The following is a 22228-nucleotide window of genomic DNA, read 5'->3' on the forward strand; positions in this document are numbered from 1 at the left end:
AAAAAAAAAAAAAAAGGTTAAAATGGTAAAACTTATATTATTTATATTTTACTATAATAAAAAATGTAAAAGACCCTCATCGAACTGTACACTTTTAAGTGGGTACGTTTTTAAATTTATGTCAATTATACTTCAAAAAAGTTGAATTGTAAAAGGCGCCAAAGAGGAATGTACCTGTTTTACTCTTCCTGAACTATTGTAGATTTCTCTGTCGCGGGCGGTGGTTTGTAGAGGGAGCCTTGTAATCAGACGGACCACAGACTTTGGTTCAAATCCCGCTTTTGCCGCTTACGGATGTCCTAATTACACGAACAATGTCATGTAAATAGAACCTGTCTCGAGTTAAGGATTGAAAGAAGCAGCACCTAAAGGGCTAACGATGATGAAGGCAAATGTTAGTTGTTATGAAAATTGCCTCTGTCTCCTCAGAGACTGAGAAGGGAAGGGTGCCCCAAGAAAGGTGGGGTACAGGTTGGCGGCCTCCGGAGTGACGCCTTCTCCCAGGTCCGGTGCGCGGGCTGTGGGGAGGCGGACGTTGGCCGCGAGGTGGCGCCCGGCTCGAGTTGCCTCCGCGCGGAGGCTGCGGCGCGAGGTGCACAGAAGCGCCCGGGCCCTGGACCAAGGGGGCGGGCAGAGGCGGAGACTCCGCCGAACACTGCTTCCCTGGATCACACCCTCCCCCAGGGTGCTTTCCGGCGGCCAGAGAAGCGGAGAGGCCTTTTCCCGGTGCTCCTCTCCCAGTCTGGGATGCTGTCGGTCGGTCCCCGGGTTGTATCTTTAATAAGGTAACGGTTGTTGGGCCTCAGTGGGAAGGTGCCTGACGTAGACGATCTCACTGATTCCCCTGCACCGCCCCACTTTGCAGATAAGAAAGCTGAGGCCGGAGTACCCCAAGGCCGCACAGCTGGTGAAGAGTCGAGGAGGGACTCGGGCCCGGGGCCTCTGCTCTTCTCCCCTGCTCATCCCCTCTCTGCGCCCGATCCAGGCTGTCGGGTCGGCCCCGCCGCTCGGCCTCAGTGGTCCCACCCCTACACAGCCTCCCTCCCGGGCATTCTGGATCTCCCCTCCCCCGGCTCCCGGTTTCCTTGTCAAAACTTCCTGCCTTGGCTAGGGCCCGAGTTCCCACCCCCTTCCTGCCCCCCGCCCCTCCGCGCCCCTCCCCGCCCAGCGATCCACAACTTTCGGCCACTCCGCCGCTCTCGCAGTCGGCCTGGGACTCCACGCAGGGATCCCCGCCCTGTCCTCCTCCAGGCCCACCCCGGCAGTCCCCACCCCAGGCGGACGGCGAGATAGGGTCCCGAGGCAGGTGAGTGACCGCGCGCCCCTGGTCCCGCGACCACCCTGCACCGGGGGACCTCTGGGTGGGGGGGAAAAGAGAGACCGACAGAGAGACCTGAAGGGGATGGGGCAGTGGAGAGGGGCCAAAGGCGATTGGGGGTTTCCATCCATAATGAAACAGCATGTAAATGACATGCAAATGAAGCTGTTTCCTAGCCCCTTGTATGGGACTTTGTGTGTCCAGCGGCTGCCACCACCCCACTGGCCCCCTTTCAGGGCTGGAGAGAGAAGCCCTCTACTTGGCTGACGGGATGTGTAGTGCTAAGAACACCCACATTGGAGTCAAGGCTGCTCAGGTTCGAATCTCGACTCCTCTCCTTACTACCTGTAGGATCTTGGTCAAGAGACTTCACCTCTGTGTCTCAGTTTCTCATTTCTAAAAGGGGAATAATAAGATATAGTGCCTACCTTATGGGGTTGCTGTGAGGCTAAGATGAGCATAAACATGTCTCCTGCTTAGAACCGTGCCTGCTCAGTGTTTATTACAGTATTGGCCCTCTCCCCACCAGGAGACACGTTTGAGGAGGATGGAGGGAAGGGACCCAGGTTTACAGGTCCCTGGGACTCATAGTTTTGCCGGTTTGAGGACTAAGAAGTTGGCCCAAGGCCTCAGGCATGTGGATCCCCAGAAAGCCCCATGGGCTGGTATGTGTGAGGAGGAGTGAGGGTGGGGGGCCCCGGAGCCCAGGCCCCAGCAAGGCCATCCCTCACCCCCACCCCATCTCCGGCCTCCAGGAGTGAACTTTCAGCTGTCCTGCTCTGGCCTTTTATGAGTGGCCTCTCCCGAGCTTGGGCTGTGACCCTAGTCCCCGGGGATGGGAACAGCTTGTGCTGGTCCGAGTTTCCCAGGCTCCCAGACTCAGCCAGACCTCGGCTCCAGGCAGGATTGGGCAAGGGGTCAGCTCTCAACCCTGGCCTAAGCTGGGCCTGGGGGGTCGGGGAGCTGTCTGAGTCCCACCCCATCCCAATCCATGATACAGTCCCTCTGTGTGGGCACGCGGGAGCCAGGGTGTGGGACAGCTCTCCTCTCTCCAGCTCTCTGTCTCCTGCTGCTGCCTCTCCCACTTCTGAGGTCTCCCGAAGTCTACCCGCTAAACTTGCCATTGCAGTTGGGGCTACCCTCCCTGCCACCTAGGAGCTGGGTTAGCCAGGCTCCCCTCTGTCTTCCTCTCTTCAACGGGAGGTGAAGCCGAGGGTTGGCATCTGTTTCTACACTACCCCCCCCACCCCCTGCAGCCGCTTCCATCTCCTATCAGACTTTCCCAGAAGAGGAAACCAGCTCTGCAGGCAGTCCCATCCACAGTTCGGAAACCTGGATAGAGATAGAGGTCGCTGGGCTGCTGTCTGCCTCCCCCCACCAACACATTCTGCTGGAGAGGGGACCTGGGCCAGGCAGGGCCTCCACCACAGTGCTCGGAGCTTCTCCTTTGAGCAGCCTTGGAAACCTTGAAAGACAGCCCTCCCGGGATGCAAGAGGGGCCCTAGGGCCCGTCCTAGCTCTGGGGAGGGTATCCATACTAGTCCTGGGGGAGGTACCATAGAGGCTTCTCTATGGGGGAGAAGACAGCAGGAGGAGCAAGAGAAGACGGGGGGGTGGGGGGGGAGAGAGGGAAAGACAAGGACAGAGATACAGAGAGACAGACAGACACCAACAGACAAGGAAGACACAGGCAGAGGCATAGAGACTTCTGGAAACAACAAGGCCCAGAGGGAAGCGAGAGGCATATTTGGAAAAACAGAGCAGAGACTGAGAGAAAGAACAAGAAGGTGGTAGAGGAGGTCAAACAGGAGGAAGTCCGAAGACCAAAGAGAAATCACAGGGGTAGAAGGACCTGAAAGGGGCAGCACAGCCTTCGGAGCTTGATAGACGTGGTCCAAATCCCCACCCCGCCTTTGGTGGGCTGTGTGACCTTGGGCAAATGACTTAACCTCTTTGGGATTTCTTTTTTCTCTTCCTTCCTTCCTTCCTTCTTCCTTCCTTCCTTTCTTTTCTTTCTTTCTTTCTTTTCTTTCTTCCTCCCTCCCTCCCTCCCTCTCTTTCCCTTTCTTTCTTGCTTGCTTTCTTTCTTCTTCCTTTCTTTCTGCATGGCTTGTGGAATCTTAGTTCCCCTACCAGGGGTTGAACCTGGGCCATCGCAGTAAAAGCGCTGAGTCCTAACCACTGGACCACCGGGGAACTCCCTGGGATTTCTTCATCTACGTAACAGGTGGCATAATAGTACCTACTTTCTAGGACTGCTGAGAGGATGAAAAGAAAGGATCCGGCTCACAATGTGCATTTAACAAGGGGTAGGAATTGGTGTTAGAGCACCCACACATGGCCAGATGGAGGTCTCCAGAAACAGCACCGGGTGGGTGCTGGGCCATGGAGCCTTGTGAGTCCCCTTTCCTGCCTGTGCCTCCTACCCCACCTCACATAGCGGCATCTGAGGCCTAGTCCGTCAGTGTAGGAGGTGGTGTGTGGATGGGCAGTGAGGGGCGTAGTCCCTGGGCCGGAGGTTCGGGATAAGGGCTCAGGCCCTGCGTGCGGGCACACTCCCTCCTCTCCAGGTGACTCAGTGCCCTGCACTCCCATACACTCAGCCCAGAGGAACTTGGAGGCCAGCCCTGAGGAATTCCTGCCCGAGGTTGGGAGAGCAGGTCTGGAGACGCCTTTTACTGTGTAATGCTGGGAAGTTCTTTCTGAACTCCACCTTCCGTTGACTTACCAGTGTTGTGTCTTGAGGGCCCTAGAAGGAAGGTCCTGCTGTCTGGTGAGCCGGGGACAAGCCACAGCCTCCAAACATCCCTCCCTGTCCCGTTTCCCACAGAGTAAGGTTGGGCTTACTCAAGTCGGAAAGGATTTAGAGTTTATCAGTCCATCCACCCCACACCATGTTTAATTACTGCCCCCTGGGTGCCAGGAACCCTCGATGTGTGTGTGTAGGTGCTGGCCAGTGCTGGGGACACAGTGGTCAGGCAGGCATAGAAGTGCCCTGACCCCACGGTGCTCCATTCCAGTGGGGAAGACAGACCTTAATAAAAATATAACGACCACGGGATGGGAACCTTGAGGGAACACCTGGGGGGTAAGCAGCCCTCTAATAGCGCCTGGGACAAGAATGGAATTGGAGGCTGTCCCAGCCTGGTAGGGAAACCAGACTCACAAGCTGGCAGTCACAAGATGGGGTACATTACCTCATCCGTCCATCAGACTTGAGGTGCTCCCGGGCCTGTGAACTCCTGACTTGACCTGGGTTAGTCCCACCTTCCCCCAGAGGAGGGACACTGGTGCCTTCGGCTAGAGTTTGGGGAAGTGTTGGGCCTCTCGGGGACTGGTCTATGTCCAGTATGGAGCCGGCCTCAGGGAAGAACTGGGGTCCTTTGGGCCACAGGGGTCCGTGGTGAGTGTGCTAAGAGACTGGAGAAAGGTCCAAGGAAAGGGAGGAACAGGTGAGGTGCAGAGCCACTGAGGGGGCTTCCTGGAGGAGACTGGCCTAGAAGGATGGGTAGGACCTGGGCATTCCAGGAGTGGCCTGGGCAGAGGTGGCCGTGCGGTGAGAGGCATGTCCAGTGTGATGGGAGCAGAGGCTGGCCACCTGGGCCCCGGGCGCCCTTTCCTGCACTGTGGGGAGCCACGGAGGCATTAGAGGGAGGCAGTGGCCAGAGCAGAGCTGCGCTTTCCAACAGTATCTGGGGGTGGCAGTCAGCAGGGGGAGCTGCTCCTTGGCCTGTGTCACCCCAGGGCTTACCTCCCACCCGCCACTGCTTTGTTCTTTGAAGCAGATTCTAATCCTGCTGGCCCTTGGGCAAGTCTTTTTACCAGTTGGCCCTTGGGCAAGTCTTTTTACCCGAGACCCTCCATGGTCTCTCCTGTGAAATGGAGAGCGATAACAACCACTCCACCTGTGGGTGGTGGTGAGGGTCCGGGCTGGCTCTAGCTTCCAGTAGGCACGTGCTGAATGTTTGGTGAATCAGAATCCCTGCAGTTTCTCTATTTCCTGATGAGTAAACAGGTCGGGCTGAGGACCCTCTAGCTTCTGTTTCCTGAGCCACAGAGAACACAAGGCCGGCCCCTCACCCCTGCTCCCTCCCCGCCCAGCCTCTGGAGCACATGCAGGCTTCCTGTCCCTCCATCCGGCAGACATGCCTGGCGTGCTGAAGGCCTGGCTTGGCTGGATGTAGGAGGGGCTCTATGTGTGTGTGTACAAGCGTGTACACGGGTGTTCTGAGTGGCACGTGGAGCAGAGAAGTCTAGGCTGCTGGCGGAGCTGGGTTAGAGGGCATCCCTGTATGGGGAGGGAAGGGAAGTCTTTGGACTCAGGATCACACTGCTGAGTGGGAAGGACTAAGTGATCCTGTCTCCATGGCAAAGAGAGGTTAGGAAAGGGCACAGAGAACAGACACAGAGACAGGGGAGATCCTGAAAGACAAGAGAGCTACAGGGCGAGGCAACCTTGGCACCAAGCTAAGACACAGGGCTCGATTTGTGGATCATGGCTGGAGTTCAGCCTACACCCCATACCTGAAGGTGGCTCCCCTAGTGCAGTGAACATACTGCACAACTGTACGTGGTAGCCTTGATATAGAAAAGGAAGGAGAGAGGCAGAAGAGACCAAGAAACTGATGGAGGAAGAAAAAAAAGACAGAAAGCAGACAGTTTCTGATGAAGAGCAAGACAAAAGGCAAAAAGAAAGAGGCAGAGAGCCTAGAACTTGGAGGATTCTGTTTTTGCATTGACACATGTCCACTGAGCAGCCTCTGGTCTGAGGCTCAGTTCCAGGATGGTCATTGGAACCAACAGTTCCAACCCCCACTGAACCCTGGGAGATATGGGGTGTTATTCTCCCATTTTACAGATGAGGAAATGGAGGCTCACAGGGCTCAAGTGACATGCTGGAGGCCGTACAGCTTTTAAGTACTAGAAACTTTGGCCTCCAAGATGGGAAGTGGGGGAGAGGGAGACAGAGAGGAGGCACCAGTGGAAACAAGCAAGAAGCTGGAGTTGGTGCTCAGGCTGAGGGCTGGGGGAAAGTAGAATCCAGGCGTCCTGCCTCATCAACCGCCTTTGGCTTGAAGGCATACCTGGCGGGCAGCCCATCGTTCTGGGGGATCAGGTTCTCTGGGGAGCCTAGTCCCCTCCCCTCCTCACTTCCTTTCTCTCTGTCAGCATCTAAGGCCCTATTCCCATTCCCGGATCATCCTGGGGGTTCTTCAGGAAAAAAAAAGAAAGAAACAGCTTTTCCTGGAATTAATACTCAAAGAGTATGACAGTGCCAAGGGGAGTGGAGAAGGGGTGTGATAGGTGCAGGAGGAGTGAGGCTGAGGATGCCATCGTGGAGACTGCAATGGTTCATTGAGCTTCTTATGTAGCTCTCTAGACACTTATCTGTATCAACTCATTTATTACTCCGCAGAACAGTCCTACAAAGGGAAGTACCATTGTCCTCTCCATTTTAGAGATGAGGGAACTGAGAGATGGGATTCGAACCCAGGTTTGAATGGGGAGGTGGGAGGGGATGCAGAGCTCAGAGGGTATCCTTTGCGATACCGCCTCCCAGAGAAGAGCAGCTGGAAGGGAGCTGGTGGGGAAGTTCCTCTTGCTGTCTCACTTCCATCAGCCCCACTCTTGTTCTCTGCCTTCTATAGACATGGATCATCTCCTGTCCACTAGGAACTCTACTCCCCTCTCAGAGGCCCCAGACTCATCCCCCTCCTCCTAGCAGGTTTAGGATTGGAGTACAGTGAGGGTAGAGGTTCTCCCCACCAGAGGAATCAGGCTGAACAGAAGAGCAGGGGAGGCGAGCTGGGTTGGGCCCTGTGTGGGCTTGGAGGCCGAGAGGGCAGGGATACTGGGGGCTCGCGCAGGCGGGACTGGGGACTGCGGGGGGGGGGGGGGGGGGGGGGCCTGGCCAGGCGCCCAGCTGCTTTGCATCTCGAGGTGAAGGAGAGAGAAGTGTCAGCTCATTCTTGACTGTAAACACATCCCGGTTCCCACGCCTGTGATCGCGTTCTTGTGGCAGCCCCCAGCCTGATCCCCTTCTCCTGTCCAGCCCCCCGCCAGGCTCCCCCTCGCCATAACCAAGGCTGTTAAAAAGAGATGTAAAGCCCCTGGGATTCCCGCCTGGGCTCGGGAGAGCCTGGAGCCGCAGGGATGGATCTGCCAGTCTGGGTTTGGATCCCAGCTCTGATATTACCGGCTGTGTGGCCCTGGGCAGGGAACTTACGCTCTCCTTGCCTGTTTCCTCATCAGTAAAATGAATAATCATACCTACCACAGTGGGCTGACATAAGCTTTACACGAAATGATCCACAGAAATTGCTCAGCGCTCTGCCCGTGCCGACGCAGTGAACAACATATGGGGTCGCACTAGTTTTCCAATTGTGAGGGAAGGTGTGTGGGTCCCTCAATCCAGAGGTGCCACTGGAGGAAGGGGGCTGAGTAGGGGAAAGGCAGAGGTCATCTGTATAGGAAGAGGGAGAAGGGAGCCTACAGTGGGGGCCCCTGGGGTCAGATGGGGGGCCACTAGTTGTCTGATTTAAACCCCTTGAAGGGGCACGTGTGATCACAATAGCCCCCGTTCTGCTGGGACTGGAGGTGCTGGGGAAGGGTGGGCCGGGGTCTCAGGTTCCCTAGCCCCTCAGGGACAAAGGCTCAGATGGGAACAAGCCTAGGCAGCCAGGCTGGAGCTCTGGGCTCCTGGTCTGGCCTGTGTTCCCTCCTCGGGGTCTGGGGCTGGTGAGGCCAAACCCTGCCCCTCTCTGCCAGGATCCCCATCTCATCTCTCCCCTCCCTGCGGACCAGCCACTGATCTCACCGACCCCATCCTGGCTTCCAGCCCCTTCCACTGACCAGCTGAGACCTTCTCTGCTCTCCAGTCCTACCCTGAAGCCCTTGGGAAAAGAGAATCTCCCCACCCCTCTAGTTATTAGAGTCAACCCCCTGGGATTAGGGTCAGGCCCTCCGCATGCTCCCCTGCCCATCTCGAGGTCCCCCTCAAAGTCCCCCGGGGGGAACCATTTCCTCCAGAAGTTGGTTAAGAGGAGGTGGCTGGTGGGAGGGGGCTGCTGTAGGTGAGAGGAAGGACAGCCCCTCCCCTTTGCGCCTCATCAGGGCCTTCCTGCTGCAGGTCTTGTCCATGTCACCGAAGCCTCGAGCTCCGGGGACAGATCCAGGCCCAGGTAAGTCTGGGGGTCCCTGCGTGGCTGGAGATGAGGCTCGCCCAGGGACAAGGGTGAGGACCCTGTATCCAGACAGATGGAGCTCCAATTGGAGGACAGGACCCGCATGCCAGGGGCACAGCGGGGGCTGCAGGAAGAGGGGAGTGTGGACCAGACTGAGGGATGAAGAGGGGGAGATACGTGGGGGGCTTGGGGTCCTGTCCATGGGCTTGCTGCCATGCACACTCGAGGGAGAAGTGGGGAGAAGGTCAGCTGGGATCAGACAGGGTGAGCCTGGGAAGGTGACCAGAGCAGGGCTGGGGTGAAGGGCAGAGTCTGGGGATGTTGGGAGAGGGAGCCAACTGTTGGGGGGGGAGCTGGGGGTTGTGTGGGTGGAAGGGCCAGACTATGAAGGGCTGAAGGGCACTCCTGACTGTGGCCTGGCTCCCTGAGGCCAGGCTGCATCCCTCCCCCACAACTCCCCACCCTCCCCCACATCCTACCTTCCAAGTTCAGGGTGGTGGGAGGACAGAGCCACCCCATGCTCCGCCCATGATCATGCTGCCTGCTGCCCTCCCCACATACACACATTCTAGCCAGGCTCTGTTTCCTGTTTTCAGGCTGCATATCATGAGCACCGGGATCCCCCAGGACACTCTCTGGGCTCCTCAGGCCCTGGGGCCCAAGGGCCCTGTCGCCCTGCCCCTGGCTCACCTGAGTTTCTCAGGCCCCAGGATGCCATAGAGGCCTGGTGAGTTACCTGGGGACTGAGGATGGATGGGAGGGACACAAAAAAGACTACAGGTGGAGATCTGCCCTGGTGGAGCTGTGATGGGGCCACTAACCAGAGTCATGGGCAGGCCTTGCTGCTTTGCAAGACAGGAGTGGGGTGGTGGGTAGAAATTTGCAGTGGGTGGGAGGGAGCAGAGGAGAGGTGGGCCAGCCCAGCCGCTGAGAGAGTGGGGAGCAGGCTGGAGGGTTTACTGGTTGGGCAGAACGCAGCAGTGGGGTTCGGTTAGGTTAGGAAGCTTCCCTCTGAGCGCTGCCCTGATGGGAGGTGAGAGCGGCCCGCTGGGACCCTGGGAGTGTGTGGGTGGAAGGCCTGGGGTGGGGCCTGGAGGCAGGCATTCCAGAGATACTCAGGGGGCTAAGGGGCCAGCTACCACGGCCTTTCTCTCTTCTCGGGAAAATTATAAGCAGATGTGGACGCCTCAGGGCGGCGTAGAGGAGGGAGCCCAGCCGGGGCAAGTTAACAGAGAATCTGAAACTGGCGGGGTGGGGGGCGGCGGGTGCTCAAGGGCCTCTGCTGCTCCTGAGCTCAGGAGCCAGAAAGAGACTCCTCTGAGGTCCTGACCTGCTTCCCACCCACTGGGCGAGGCCAGGGGTGGAGGAGGGGGGAGGAGCCCATTTCCAGATGGCTGGTGGGTGGTCACAGGGAGGCGGCGGCTTCTCCTGAAGTCTGAGGCCAGGCTGGGGACTCCCTGGGTGATAGCACCTAGAGCTGGGTGCAGACATATGCTGGCAAGGCCTTAGCAACCGGCTTCGGTGGGATGGCCCTGATTTGTGATGTTTGCTGATTTCCACCCCCGTGCTTGGTTTCAAGCTACTACTGTGACAGCACTGAACAAGGAGTTGGGAAGAGAAGTCATGACTGGCTCTCAGAAGTCAGTATGGGCCGTGCCAGCGCACCAGTGGTGGGGAGGGTTCTCCTTCAAGGTCATCTGGACCTAGCCCTACTCCCACCCCATAAAGCAGGAAGCCCCTAACAGCATCACGGTGGTTTTGGCCTCTGCCTGCCTATATCCAGTGATGGGGAGCTCACCACCTGAGGTTGCTGATTCCATCACAGAACTGCTTTGACCTTGGAAAGTTCTTCCTCTAACTGAGCCCAAGTTGGCTTCCCTTATAACTTCCCTTCATCGGCTCCAATTTCACACCTTGGTATAATATCAAAGTGCCCTGGGTAGGGGCTGTGCTGGGGATTGGGAATTCAGGCACAGGTCCCTGCCTCTAGAGGTCATGATCAGGGAACAGGCACTAGAACAGTGGTGTGTGGGTGAATGGTGCTGGGGGTACCGGAAGGGATGGGTGGGGGCAGTCTGCCACTGTGGATCGGGAAGCAGGGCAGGGAAAGAGGGGTGACACTTGGGCTAGACCTTGAAAGGGAGTGCTTAAAGTGAAGAATGGGGGGGAGGACGTCCAGACAGAGGAAACCGTGTGAGAAAGTCTCAGAGGCATGGCCGTGCTCTACCTGGTCAGGAATCAGACCTGGAGCCTGGGAAACCTGGGCCAGAGGACCAGAGCCTCATCTCTTCTGCCACCCCTGGTCTCTGCAGCGACTTGGCCTCCAGGTTTGTGGCTGCAGTGCCCCTCACCTGCTCCACACCTGGCCCTGTCACAGGCCTCAGCAATGTCATCACCTCTGCGGGCCCTCTTTCTCCTGGCCCTGGGCCTGGGGCTGGCTGGAACCCTCAACCCCAAGGACCCCAACACCTGCAGCTTCTGGGAAAGGTGAGAGAGGGCCCCTGCTGTGCCTTGAGGGCTGTAAGCCCCCAGCTCCCCATTCTCCCCACTGGGGCTCCTCTTTCCAGTTCCCTCCCTTGCCTCCTTCCCTTTCTCCAGCCCTCATCTCCCTCCTAGTTCTGCCTCTACTCTCTCTGCTCCCCTAGATGGGATGCCTCTGATTCCATCCCCATCTTGATCTTGTCTCAGTCTCCATCTCAGCTGTGACCCTGTCCTTTCTTTATTCCTATCCCTTGGTCCCTGTGCGAGGCTAGCTGCAGGACAGAGCACAGGGTAGGAGCCATTCACTATGGGACAAGCAGAGGGGCTGGCCCAGGGAGAGCCCAGGGGACAGGGCTGGGCAACAAGGCCCAGGGCAAGATTTGGCCAGAAGTGCTTCAACCCATCTCCATCAGCTGCGCCCAGGAGTCAGTTCTAGCTCAATTTCCCCACATAGGGAGAAGGAGGCAGCGGGGAATGGAGGGCTGGAATGGAATATTCCCAGGAATATTCCAACTCTGGGAGGATCCCTCCAGATTGAAGCGGGACAGATGGGGGGTCCATCCTAGGCTCAAGGGAGCAAGCCTAAATATTCCCCACTGTGGCCAAGCCCTCGCCCCCCCGCTCCGCTCTGCCAGCTCAGGCCTCTCTCCCTGCCCTGGGCCCCGACTCCGTTCCCTGTCTTGCAGCTTCACCACCACAACCAAGGAGTCACACTCCCGCCCCTTCAGCCTGCTCCCCTCGGAGCCCTGTGACCGGCCCTGGGAGAGCCCGCACACCTGCCCCCGGCCCACGTGAGTGCCCATCCCCCTCCACCGGCAGATGGGTGCCAGAGGAGCTGCCTCGGCCCGGGCCTTGCCCCTCTGTACCCCCATTCTTTTCTCAGAACCTTTAGAGTTCAGAGGGAGCATCTGACCTCGGGGCACTCAAGGCATGTTGTGTGTGGGGTATGTGTGTTTGGGGTGTGCAGGTATGGTGTATGGTGTGCATGTGTGTGGCCGGATGGGAGGCAAGGAGGGAATGTTCTATGCTACCCCAGCTCAGAGTGTTGGGCAGTGCCCCAGGCCTCCCCCAGTGCTGCACCGTGGAAGGTTGGAAGCCGGGGCCTTGGCAGGGAGGACTGAGGGCCACCTCCGGGTCTCCCCCAGGGTTGTCTACCGGACCGTGTACCGCCAGGTGGTGAAGACGGAGCACCGAATGCGCCTGCAGTGCTGCCGGGGCTTCTATGAGAGCAGCGGGGCCTGTGTCCGTGAGTCCTGGGTGGGGCCGTGGAATGAGTGGAGCCTAGGCCACCTAGTCCTTCCCTGCCCTCACCAGGGTGGGGCTACTCCTCTGCCCTCCGCTGGCCCTGTTGTCTCTAGGGACAAAGCTGCCACTTCATACCTCTGTCTCTAGCTGTCCCTATGTCTCTCCCACCCTCTCTCTCCATGTCCCTCAGCAGTCTCTGGCTCTGCATCTCTGTCTCTGGGCTGCCTGGATCTCTCTGTCACTGTGTCTCAGGACTCCGTGTCTGGCACTCTCTCTGACTCTTCCTGTCCCTGTCTCTCTGTTGCTATCTGTCTCGACCTGTCGCCGTCCAGTCTCTCCTGTCCCCCGCCCCCAGCACCCTGAAACCCCCAGAGCAGAGCCCGCTCTGTCTCTCTCCTTCTCTCAGCCTTGGACCATTACCAGCCCCTACAGAGACCCCTGCCCAGCCTGAGCCCCCAGCCCAGCTCCTACCCTCTCTCTGGACAGCATCCATGTCTGGTCCCTACGTGAGGAACCCCGCCTGCCCATTTCCCAACAAGGTGCTTCCAGAATTTCACAGAAAGGAGCTCGGGAGTCCGGAATCCTGAGGTCTTGACAAGCTCTGACCTGAGTTGCTTTACTCTCAGTCTCTTTGCATCTTAGAGGCAGAACTGCTGCTTGGCGAACTCCAGGTCCCCGGTGTGGGAGGAAGCTGGGGTTAGGCTTCAGAGAATAACAGGTGGGTACGGCAGGGGTGGAAGCATCGTCTCACACGCACCCCACCCCATCTCTGCCCCAGCGCTCTGTGCTCGAGAGTGTGTTCATGGCCGCTGCGTGGCACCCAATCAGTGCCAGTGTGTGCAAGACTGGCGGGGCGACGACTGCTCCAGTGGTGAGTGGCTGGTGACGGCAGGGCATGACCCCTTGTGCCTCCAGGGATGCAGAAGCCTTGGGCACACCCTCCCTACCAGGGCACAGGTGCTTAGGCCCCCAGGGCGATCACCCAGCAGAGTCCCACTGCAGCCAGCAGCCTTTTCTGGAGGTGTGGTACAGGGGGAGGGGCCAAAGCCGGGCATGGGGGCATGTGTGGGGGCCAGGACACAGAGACGGGGACTAACTGGAGGCTGGGGAGGGGCAAGACCCCTGCTGACCCCCTTCCGCTCTCCCATCCCACAGCTTGTGCCCTGGGAGTTTGGGGGCCACAGTGTGACAAGCCCTGCAACTGCGGCAACAGCAGCTCCTGTGACCCCAAGAGTGGGGCATGTTCCTGTCCCTCTGGGCTGCAGCCTCCACACTGCTTTCGGCCCTGCTCCCCTGGCCGCTATGGCCCTGCCTGCCAGTTCAGCTGCCAGTGCCATGGGGCACCCTGTGACCCACAGACCGGAGCCTGCCTCTGCCCCCCAGAGAGAACTGGGCCCAGGTGTGTAACAGGAGGAACACACACTAACGGGATCGCAGACAGAGGATGCACGGGCATACGTGGGGACACAAGGGGACTCAGCATCCCAAACGTGGGGTTGGAGTCAAGAGGCCCAGATCCTGGTCCCAGCTTTGCTGCTCGCTGGTTGAGCAACCTTGAGCAAATCATTGACTCTTCACGTGTTTGTTTCCGGTCTGTAAAATGGGAGCAGTATTGTCCACCTAGGAGGGTTGCTGTGAAGATAACATGAACTAGCGTGTGAGCGAAAGCACGTCCCAAATTGGGGCTGAGATAGGGACGCAGAGAACCCTACTGCAAGGCAGGGTGCAGGGAAAGCTGGGGAGTCACAGGAGGGAGAATGTGCATCTAGCTGGAGATAAAGATCCAGCTTCATGGAGGAGCTCTGGCGTTGAGCCCTCAGGGTAGAAAACCAGGGCAGGCAGACGTGTTGCCCCCAGAGGGACGAGCATGAGCAAAGGTAGAGGTGGAGCAGAGGGTGCGTGGAGAGCACACGCCACCCATGGCTCTTCGCTCTACCCCTCCTGATGGGGCTGGGTGTCCCTGCCATTTCCAGTCCTGGACACGTTTGTTTTTTGATCCCGGCAGTACCCAACAGGGAAGCGGGGGTGAGACTCACTGAGCCCTGGGGTCGGGCCTTCCTCCTGGGGACGGCCTGTTTGTGGTTGACCAGCCCTTGGAGGCAAAGGGGGAAGCAGGTACTGCTTGTCTACATACTGACCTCACCCCCCCTGCCCAACAGCTGCGAGGTGTCCTGTTCACAGGACAGTGTTGGCTTCTTCTGCCCCAGCACCCCTCCTTGCCAAAATGGGGGTGTCTTCCAGGCCTCTCGGGGCTCCTGCAGCTGCCCACCTGGCTGGATGGTATGCAGGGCGGGGCCTGTGGGTATGAATTCTGTGGGCGGTTCTCTGTAGGGCTCCCAGGAGGATGTGTGTGAGGGGGTTAGGCTGTGTGGGCCCTGGAGAGGTTTGAGGGTTTGGGGTGTAGGGGTATTGACGGGTCCTGTGGCCATGGGGAGAGGGCTGGGCTCCTGGGGCTCTGCCGACCTCTCACCCCCACAGGGCACCATCTGTTCCCTGCCCTGCCCCGAGGGCTCCTATGGACCCAACTGCTCCCAGGAATGTCGCTGTCACAACGGCGGCCTCTGCGACCGGTTCACCGGGCAGTGTCGCTGCGCTCCGGGATACACAGGGGACCGGTGAGTGGTGTTGGCTTGGGGTGGGAGTGGCCTGGGGTGGGCCGGGGGCGGCGGCGGGCGGCGTGGCCAGGCTCACTCCCGCGAGGTGCCCAGGTGCCGTGAGGAGTGCCCCGTGGGCCGCTTCGGGCAGGACTGTGCTGAGACTTGCGACTGCGCCACGGGCGCCCGCTGCTTCCCGGCCAACGGCGCGTGTCTGTGCGAACACGGCTTCACTGGGGACCGCTGCGCCGAACGTCTCTGCCCCGACGGCCTCTACGGCCTCAGCTGCCAGATGCCCTGCACCTGCGACCCGGAACACAGTCTCAAGTAGGCCGCGGGCACTGTGGTCAAGGGGTCTGGAGGCCAATGGGAGAGGCCTTCGGTGCTGAAGCCACCGGAGTCACAAAAAGGACCCGGGGCGGGGCAGATCTCACAGAAGGGAAAGGGGAGGGGCCTCGGGGACGGGGAGAGACCGCTCTCGGAACAGCACCGAGCCTCCCCGATGTCCCCCTCAATTCGGCGATGCTCGCCTCCCACCACGCGGAGGGGGCGGGGAAGTCGACCTGCGGACCCGGCCTCAGACCGCTCCGCGCCCCCGCCTCCGCCCGCAGCTGCCACCCGATGAGCGGGGAGTGCTCTTGCCTGCCGGGCTGGGCGGGCCTCCACTGCAACGAGAGCTGCCCGCAGGACACGCACGGGCCCGGCTGCCAGGAGCACTGCCTCTGCCTGCACGGCGGCGTCTGCCAGCCCGACAGCGGCCTCTGCCGGTGCGCGCCCGGCTACACGGTGAGGCGCGCCCCGCCGCGAGGGAGGTGCCGGAGAGGCCCGGGAGCCCGCCCGCTCCTCTCACTGGTGCTCCCGCCCGCTCTCAGGGCCCGCACTGCGCTAGCCTCTGTCCCCCTGACACCTATGGAGTCAACTGCTCCGCACGCTGCTCCTGCGAAAACGCCATCGCCTGCTCGCCCATCGACGGCACCTGCGTCTGCAAGGAAGGTAACGGGTTGGGATCTCCCGGAAGGGGATTTGGGGGCGGGGCCATGCGAAGAAGGGAGAGACCAAGGGTAGAGGCAGGCCAAGGGTAGGGGAGAGGCTGCAGGGTAAGGGTGGAGGCACTGGTCAGCAGCTGGACTGCTGGGAAAGTAGCCAGGCTACTTCCTTCCTGGAATATCCGCTTTGCTTTTTTTCAACCACAAAAATCCCAATTGTCCTTAAAGGCCCAGGCCAGAGGTACCTCTTTGCAGATCATTCCTCATCCTCAGACATACAGAATCACAGAATGGCAGCTCCAGCAAGGGCCTTGGAGATCTACCAGGGGTGGCACGTTGGCAACCTTTAGGCTAGATTCGGACACAGATATGTTTTGTTGGACTAGCTCTCTATCATATTTAACAAAAGTCCAGTCTCCAGTCCCCACTCCTCCCTGTTGTCTTACACATGATCTGGAGAACTCATTTAGTTACCTGTTGGGGCCTCTGTAAGCATTTGGGTTTGCTGCCACCCTCCTTCATTTTGCAGAAGAGGCAACCAAGCCCCAGAAGGTGGTGGTGCATCCCCTGTGGTCTTTCAACCTTCTGTCCAACATCCAACAGTTTCTATGCTTGTCTCCTGTGCGGCCATGGGCATCCCCACCCCCAGCCCCAGCTCATAGCGCAGAGCCTGGCAGAGCCAATGCCCAGTGTGTGCCTGCTCAGGAGCGGAGCCAGGTCCCCATGCCTACTTGCAAGTCCCCTCTTCCAGGTTGGCAGCATGGTAACTGCTCCGTGCCCTGCCCGCCTGGAACCTGGGGCTTTGGTTGCAATGCCAGCTGCCAGTGTGCCCACGAGGCAGCCTGCAGCCCCCAAACTGGAGCCTGTACCTGTACCCCTGGGTGGCACGGGACCCACTGCCAGTTCCCCTGCCTGGTAAGTGCACAACAGTCTGCCTGCCTGGGGGAGGGAAGGGCACAGCACCCCCCAACTGACTGGCCTATCCTACCCTCCACTCCCTCTCCAAGAAGGGGATGTTTGGTGAAGGCTGTGCCAGCCGCTGTGACTGTGACCATTCTGATGGCTGTGACCCTGTTCACGGACACTGCCAGTGCCAAGCTGGCTGGACAGGTGAGCGTTCTGGGTGTCCAGGCCCCGGGCTTACTGTGGAGTTGGGGGGTGCATCCCACAGGACATGTGTTCAGAAGAAACCCTACGGAAGGGGGGCCACAGGCCAGTCTCATCCTACCCCTCTCACAGGTACCCGCTGCCACCTGCCCTGCCCTGAGGGCTTCTGGGGAACCAACTGTAGCAACACCTGCACCTGCAAGAATGGGGGCACCTGCATCCCTGAGAATGGCAATTGTGTGTGTCCACCTGGATTCCGAGGCCCCTCCTGCCAGAGATGTGAGGCTCCCTCCCCTCCCCCTGCCTGCCAGCAGTAATGTGCAGTGTAGTGTCAGATGCCTGAAGCTCCCACTCTACCCCTCTTGGTCTCTTGTGCTGACTCCAGTCTTTGGGCCGGTTGCTGCAGTGGGAAGGAGGGAGGGAGAGAGTGGGGTCACGGGCTGACTGAGGGTTGGCCCCTGCCCCTGGTCACCACGAGCCCCTTTCCCCCAGCCTGTCAGCCCGGCCGCTACGGCAAACGCTGTGTGCCCTGCAAGTGTGCTAACCACTCCTCCTGCCACCCTTCGAATGGGACCTGCTACTGCATGGCTGGCTGGACAGGCCCTGACTGCTCCCAACGTAGGTGGTGGCTCCTGTGTCTGAGCATGTGTGCATGAGGGGGTGGGCTGAGGACCAGAGGCTTCCTTTCCCCTGCTCCTGGGTATAAAAGCCTCCGAACCCACCTTGATTCAGCCATTTATATAAACACTATAAACAAAAATTTATTGGGCATCACCTACATGCTGGGTATTGTTCTAGGTGCTCAGGATGCAGCAATGAACAGGTCAGGGAAAAAAATTCCCTGCCTTTCTGCACGGGAGGCCTGAGAAAAGCAGTGTTTGTACGGGGGCGGGGAAAATCATAAGCTCAGTTTTGGACATGTTCTTTTTTTCTTTTGGATTGCCAACTTATTTTTACTTATTTATACATGGCCTCTTTCCCACATAAATATAAGAAGGACATCATGGAAAAGATTAGTCCAGAAAACTGAGTCAAACAAATTTTGAAAAGGGGAAATGAGAAGCCATTACCATGAAAAAGATGGGCAGGGTAGAGGGAAGTAATCTTGGACAAGAGCTTTTCCATAGAATTCTGTAACTACTATTAGATTTTTTGCTAGTGTCAGATACACAAAAATTATACCTTGAATAATGTAGACACTTATTTCTCTCTTATGTTAAAAAAAAAAGGTCTAGAGCTAAGCAATATAGGATAGTTTGGAAGCCTTTGGTTGTCTGGCCCTGGTCACGTTATTTTGAAAGTCTATCAGATAGGCAAGTGCAGAAGTTAAGCAGGCAGCTGGGCACGTGGGTCTGGAGTTCAGGCAAGACACAGGGCTGCGGATAAGCATTTGTGAGTCATCAGCGTGTAGATACGGTTCAAAGCCTTGGTGCCCCTGGGGAGACCAAAGCTGAGCTGAAGAGTTCAGTGATGCTGGGGGCTGAGAATTCACTCAGGAGGGGCTGGCCCTGCCCACCAGACAGGCTCCAACCTTGTCTCCTGCAGCGTGCCCTCTAGGACACTGGGGGGCCAACTGTGCCCAGCTCTGCCAGTGTCGCCATGGCGGGACCTGCCACCCCCAGCATGGGAGTTGTTTCTGCCCCCCAGGCCGGACCGGACATCTCTGCTTGGAAGGTACCAGCAGAAGGGGAACTCCATGCCCCTGCCTCCAAGTCAGCCCTAGCCTGAGGAGGGGACTGCTGTTCCCTGGCCCCTCTGATCCCCGCCTGCCTCCTCCGCTCTCTAAACAGGCTGCTCTCCAGGGGTGTTCGGTGCCAATTGTTCCCAACCATGCCAGTGCGGTCCCGGAGAGAGGTGCCACCCAGAGACTGGGGCCTGTGTGTGTCCCCCAGGGCACAGTGGCGCCCCCTGCAGGATTGGTGAGTTCTCATCTAGCCCCTCCCTACCCCCACCCCGCCCCGCACTGTGCCCAGGGAACCAGGACACAGGTACATGCCCAGGTCTCTGCTAGGTGGTACCCTTGTATCACCCTGCCCCCCTACTGGGGCCTCTCCCACGCATGCATCCCCAGCTCACCAGTAGGGCCAAGACACTGTCCTGAGTGACCACCCCGTCCCCCACAGGAAGCCAGGAGCCATTCACCATGATGCCTACCTCTCCAGTGGCCTATAACTCACTCGGGGCAGTGATTGGCATTGCAGTGCTGGGATCCCTGGTGGTGGCCCTGGTGGCGCTGTTCATTGGCTACCGCCATTGGCAAAAAGGCAAAGCGCACCAGCACCTGGCAGTGGCCTACAGCAGCGGGCGGCTGGACGGCTCTGAGTACGTCATGCCAGGTGAGCTGGCCTGGGGGCGGGGACGCACATGAGTGGCTGGCTCTCAGGTACAGGGCAGATGGGGTGCGGGGCTCCTGCATCCCTCCTGCATCCCTCCCTGAAGCGGGGAGATGGAGAGAGTGAGAGAGGTCAGAGAGGCTGATTACGGATCTCCTGGAACAGAATGACTGTCTTGGGCCCAGGCTTGTCTCTGACCGGGCAGGTCACCCTGCAACTGTGTTTGTTTGTGCAGATGTCCCTCCGAGCTACAGTCACTACTACTCCAACCCCAGCTACCACACCCTGTCTCAGTGCTCACCTAACCCCCCGCCCCCTAACAAGGTCAGTGTTGGGGGTGGGGCTGCACTGTGGATGCCCTGTGGGCACAGCCCGGTCCTCCGGAAAGCTCCAGCCGCGCACGTCGCTCTCCCTGTCCCACCCCTCCCCTGCCAGGTCCCAGGCAGTCAGCTCTTTGCCAGCCTCCAGGCCCCCGAGCGGCCAGGTGGAGCCCACGGGCATGATAACAACCACGCCACACTACCTGCTGACTGGAAGCACCGCCGGCAGCCCCCTCCAGGGCCTCTGGACAGGGGTAGGAGCCTGGGGCCCAAGGCCTCTGGTGAAGGGGGATGTGTACAGCCCAGCGTCCTGCTTCATCTGAGTGCGTGTGTCTGTGGAAGGGGATTCTGGGCCCCAGTTCTAGAGGAGGTGGGACCTTGGGCAGGGGACCAGGGGCCTGATTGCAGGTTGCTTTCTCCTCCTCAGGTAACAGCCGCCTGGACCGAAGCTACAGCTGTAGCTACAGCAACAGGAATGGCCCAGGCCCCTTCTACAGTAAAGGTGAGGGCAGGGCAGGGCGGGGGAGCGACGGAGGGAGCTGCGCTGGGGTTTAGGGGCCAGTGCCTCCACTGAGCCTGATTTCTTTCCCCTATCTTTAGGGCCCATCTCTGAAGAGGGGCTGGGGGCCAGCGTGGCTTCCCTGAGCAGTGAGAACCCCTACGCCACCATCCGGGACCTGCCCAGCCTTCTAGGGAGCCCCCGGGAGAGCAGCTACATGGAGATGAAAGGCCCTCCCTCAGGGTCTCCCCCCAGGCAGCCGCCCCAACTCCGGGACAGCCAGAGGCGGCGACACCCCCAGCCAGAGAGAGACAGTGGCACCTATGAGCAGCCCAGCCCCCTGACCCATGGTGAGCCTTCCTTCTCCACTGGGGCAGAGAGAACAGGGACAGGGGAGGTGGGAGAAGAGAAGGGACAGAGGGCGGGAATGCGGAGTGGGCATGAAGTGGCAGCAAGAGCAAGGCCTTTGGGCGTCAGACTTGGGCTCAAACCAGGCATGACGTTTGGGAAGTCACACTGCCTCTTCGAGCCTGTAGGTGGCGGTACCTCCCTCAGAGGGCTGAGGATTTGAAATGGTGGTTTGGGAAGTCACACTGCCTCTTCGAGCCTGTAGGTGGCGGTACCTCCCTCAGAGGGCTGAGGATTTGAAATGGTGGCTTTACAGCACCTGAGTTGTAGACTTGATACCCAGAAAAGGTGGGAACAAGGCAGATGACAGAGCATCTTCCTATCCTGTGAGGTGGGCAGGTCGAGATGGCCTCCCCCACTGGCGGCTGAGGAGCTGCACAAACTGGCCTATAGCCAGGCACTTACGCATCCGTCTTCCGGCAGAAGAGGGTGGAGAGGGGAGGAGAGTGGTGGGAAGGGGGAGGAGCCACCTCCTTCTCATCTTCATCCCTCTCTGTCTCCAGACCGAGACTCTGTGGGTTCCCAGCCGTCTCTGCCTCCGGGCCTGCCTCCTGGCCACTATGACTCACCCAAGAACAGCCACATACCTGGACACTATGACTTGCCTCCAGTACGGCATCCCCCGTCACCCCCACTTCGGCGCCAGGACCGTTGAGGAGCCAAGATGGTGTGCAGAGGTCAGCACACCGGTTCTTTGCTGCTCAAGGCTGAGGACAGAGCCTGCTGTACCCTGCCAGGAGCAGGGAGAGGACTGGCCGGCCGTGAACATGAACATGTTTAATAGAGGAAGTGAATGGAGAGGAGATGGGAGCCTGGCTCCCAGGTTCTACCATGGGAAACACTGGTCAGCAGGAAACCTGTGTTCCTTTTCCCCAACCCATTGCTCCCCAAGGCCCCCAGGGCCCTGTATACATAAACTGGTGGGTTGAATGTTGCTGGATAACTCTGATTTCAGATTGCTGTAAGAAGTGTATATTGGGTAACTTTTCTGTGCACTCCCGGGCTAGGCTCTGTGTGTGCGTGCATGCATGTTTTCAGAGGCGTACCAGGCACTGATCCTGTCTTGGGGCACTCACTATATAGTGGAGAGGCAGCCCAAACCCAGTTAACTCTAGAAATAGCGTGACTGGCCTCCCTGCATTCATTTGGTACTCCCGCCAACCAACTGCTTCAAAATACAAGCTGGTTAGGTTACCCCTGCCTGAAAGTCTCCGTGGGTGCCCCATGGCCCTTGGGCTACAGTCAAAATTGTCCAAAGCCTTAAAGGCTTTGCCGGCCTGGCCTGCCTGTCTCTTCAGCCTCACTCTGAACTGTGTTCCCTATCACTCTGCCCCAGTCACACTGGCCTCTACGTCCTCCTATCAGCCACACGTCTTCCTACTACAGGGACCTGGCACATCTGGAATGCTCTTCCTCCCCCACTCACCTGTTAACTCCTGCTTGTCCCTCACACCCCATGTTCTCTTTCACAGCACTGATTACTGATGTGTTCATGCACCAGTTACCTGTAGAAGGCCTACAGGGTGCCAGGCACCTCTGTAATGTGTTGCTTTTTAGTGTGATTATTTGATTAATCTCTGCCTCCCCCACCAGACTCTTAAGTTCCCCGAAAGCAGGAATCCTGTGTTTATGTTCAACACTGGCTCCCCTTGGCACATGGTAGGCACTCAATAAATGTTCCCCCAAAGGCTGAGTGGCTGAGTGAGTTAAAAGTACCAGTGGTAAGTGCTGGCAAGTGCTAAGATAGCTGGGC

General features: G+C 58.7%; 1 protein-coding gene across 7 annotated transcripts; it reads left to right on the forward strand.

The window, feature by feature from the left end:
• The first annotated feature begins 685 nt into the window (after window positions 1-685).
• PEAR1 (platelet endothelial aggregation receptor 1) lies at window positions 686-22163 on the forward strand. Of its 7 annotated transcripts, none has more exons than XM_027095076.1 (24): window positions 686-785; window positions 866-1306; window positions 3889-10989; window positions 11670-11774; window positions 12129-12229; window positions 13007-13099; window positions 13384-13627; window positions 14388-14508; window positions 14707-14843; window positions 14937-15149; window positions 15434-15608; window positions 15695-15815; window positions 16560-16723; window positions 16816-16918; window positions 17048-17194; window positions 17408-17533; window positions 18461-18589; window positions 18706-18834; window positions 19039-19251; window positions 19484-19572; window positions 19684-19822; window positions 19996-20070; window positions 20169-20417; window positions 20979-22163. In XM_027095076.1, the coding sequence occupies exons 3-24, from the start codon at window positions 10715-10717 to the stop codon at window positions 21128-21130; spliced, it is 3300 nt and encodes a 1099-aa protein (XP_026950877.1). In that variant the 5' UTR covers window positions 686-785; window positions 866-1306; window positions 3889-10714; the 3' UTR covers window positions 21131-22163. The 7 variants fall into 7 exon arrangements, with proteins under 7 accessions (XP_026950877.1, XP_026950879.1, XP_026950874.1 ...); XM_027095078.1 differs by having other exon boundaries at window positions 3889-9229; window positions 10815-10989; window positions 19484-19822; XM_027095073.1 differs by having other exon boundaries at window positions 3889-8499; window positions 9099-10989; window positions 19484-19822.
• Window positions 22164-22228: the final 65 nt, after the last annotated feature.

This window comes from Aethalodelphis obliquidens, unplaced genomic scaffold (genome assembly GCF_003676395.1).
Source record: "Aethalodelphis obliquidens isolate GAN/ISIS:26980383/991018 unplaced genomic scaffold, ASM367639v1 scaffold90, whole genome shotgun sequence".
NCBI classification, from domain to species: Eukaryota; Metazoa; Chordata; class Mammalia; order Artiodactyla; family Delphinidae; genus Aethalodelphis; species Aethalodelphis obliquidens.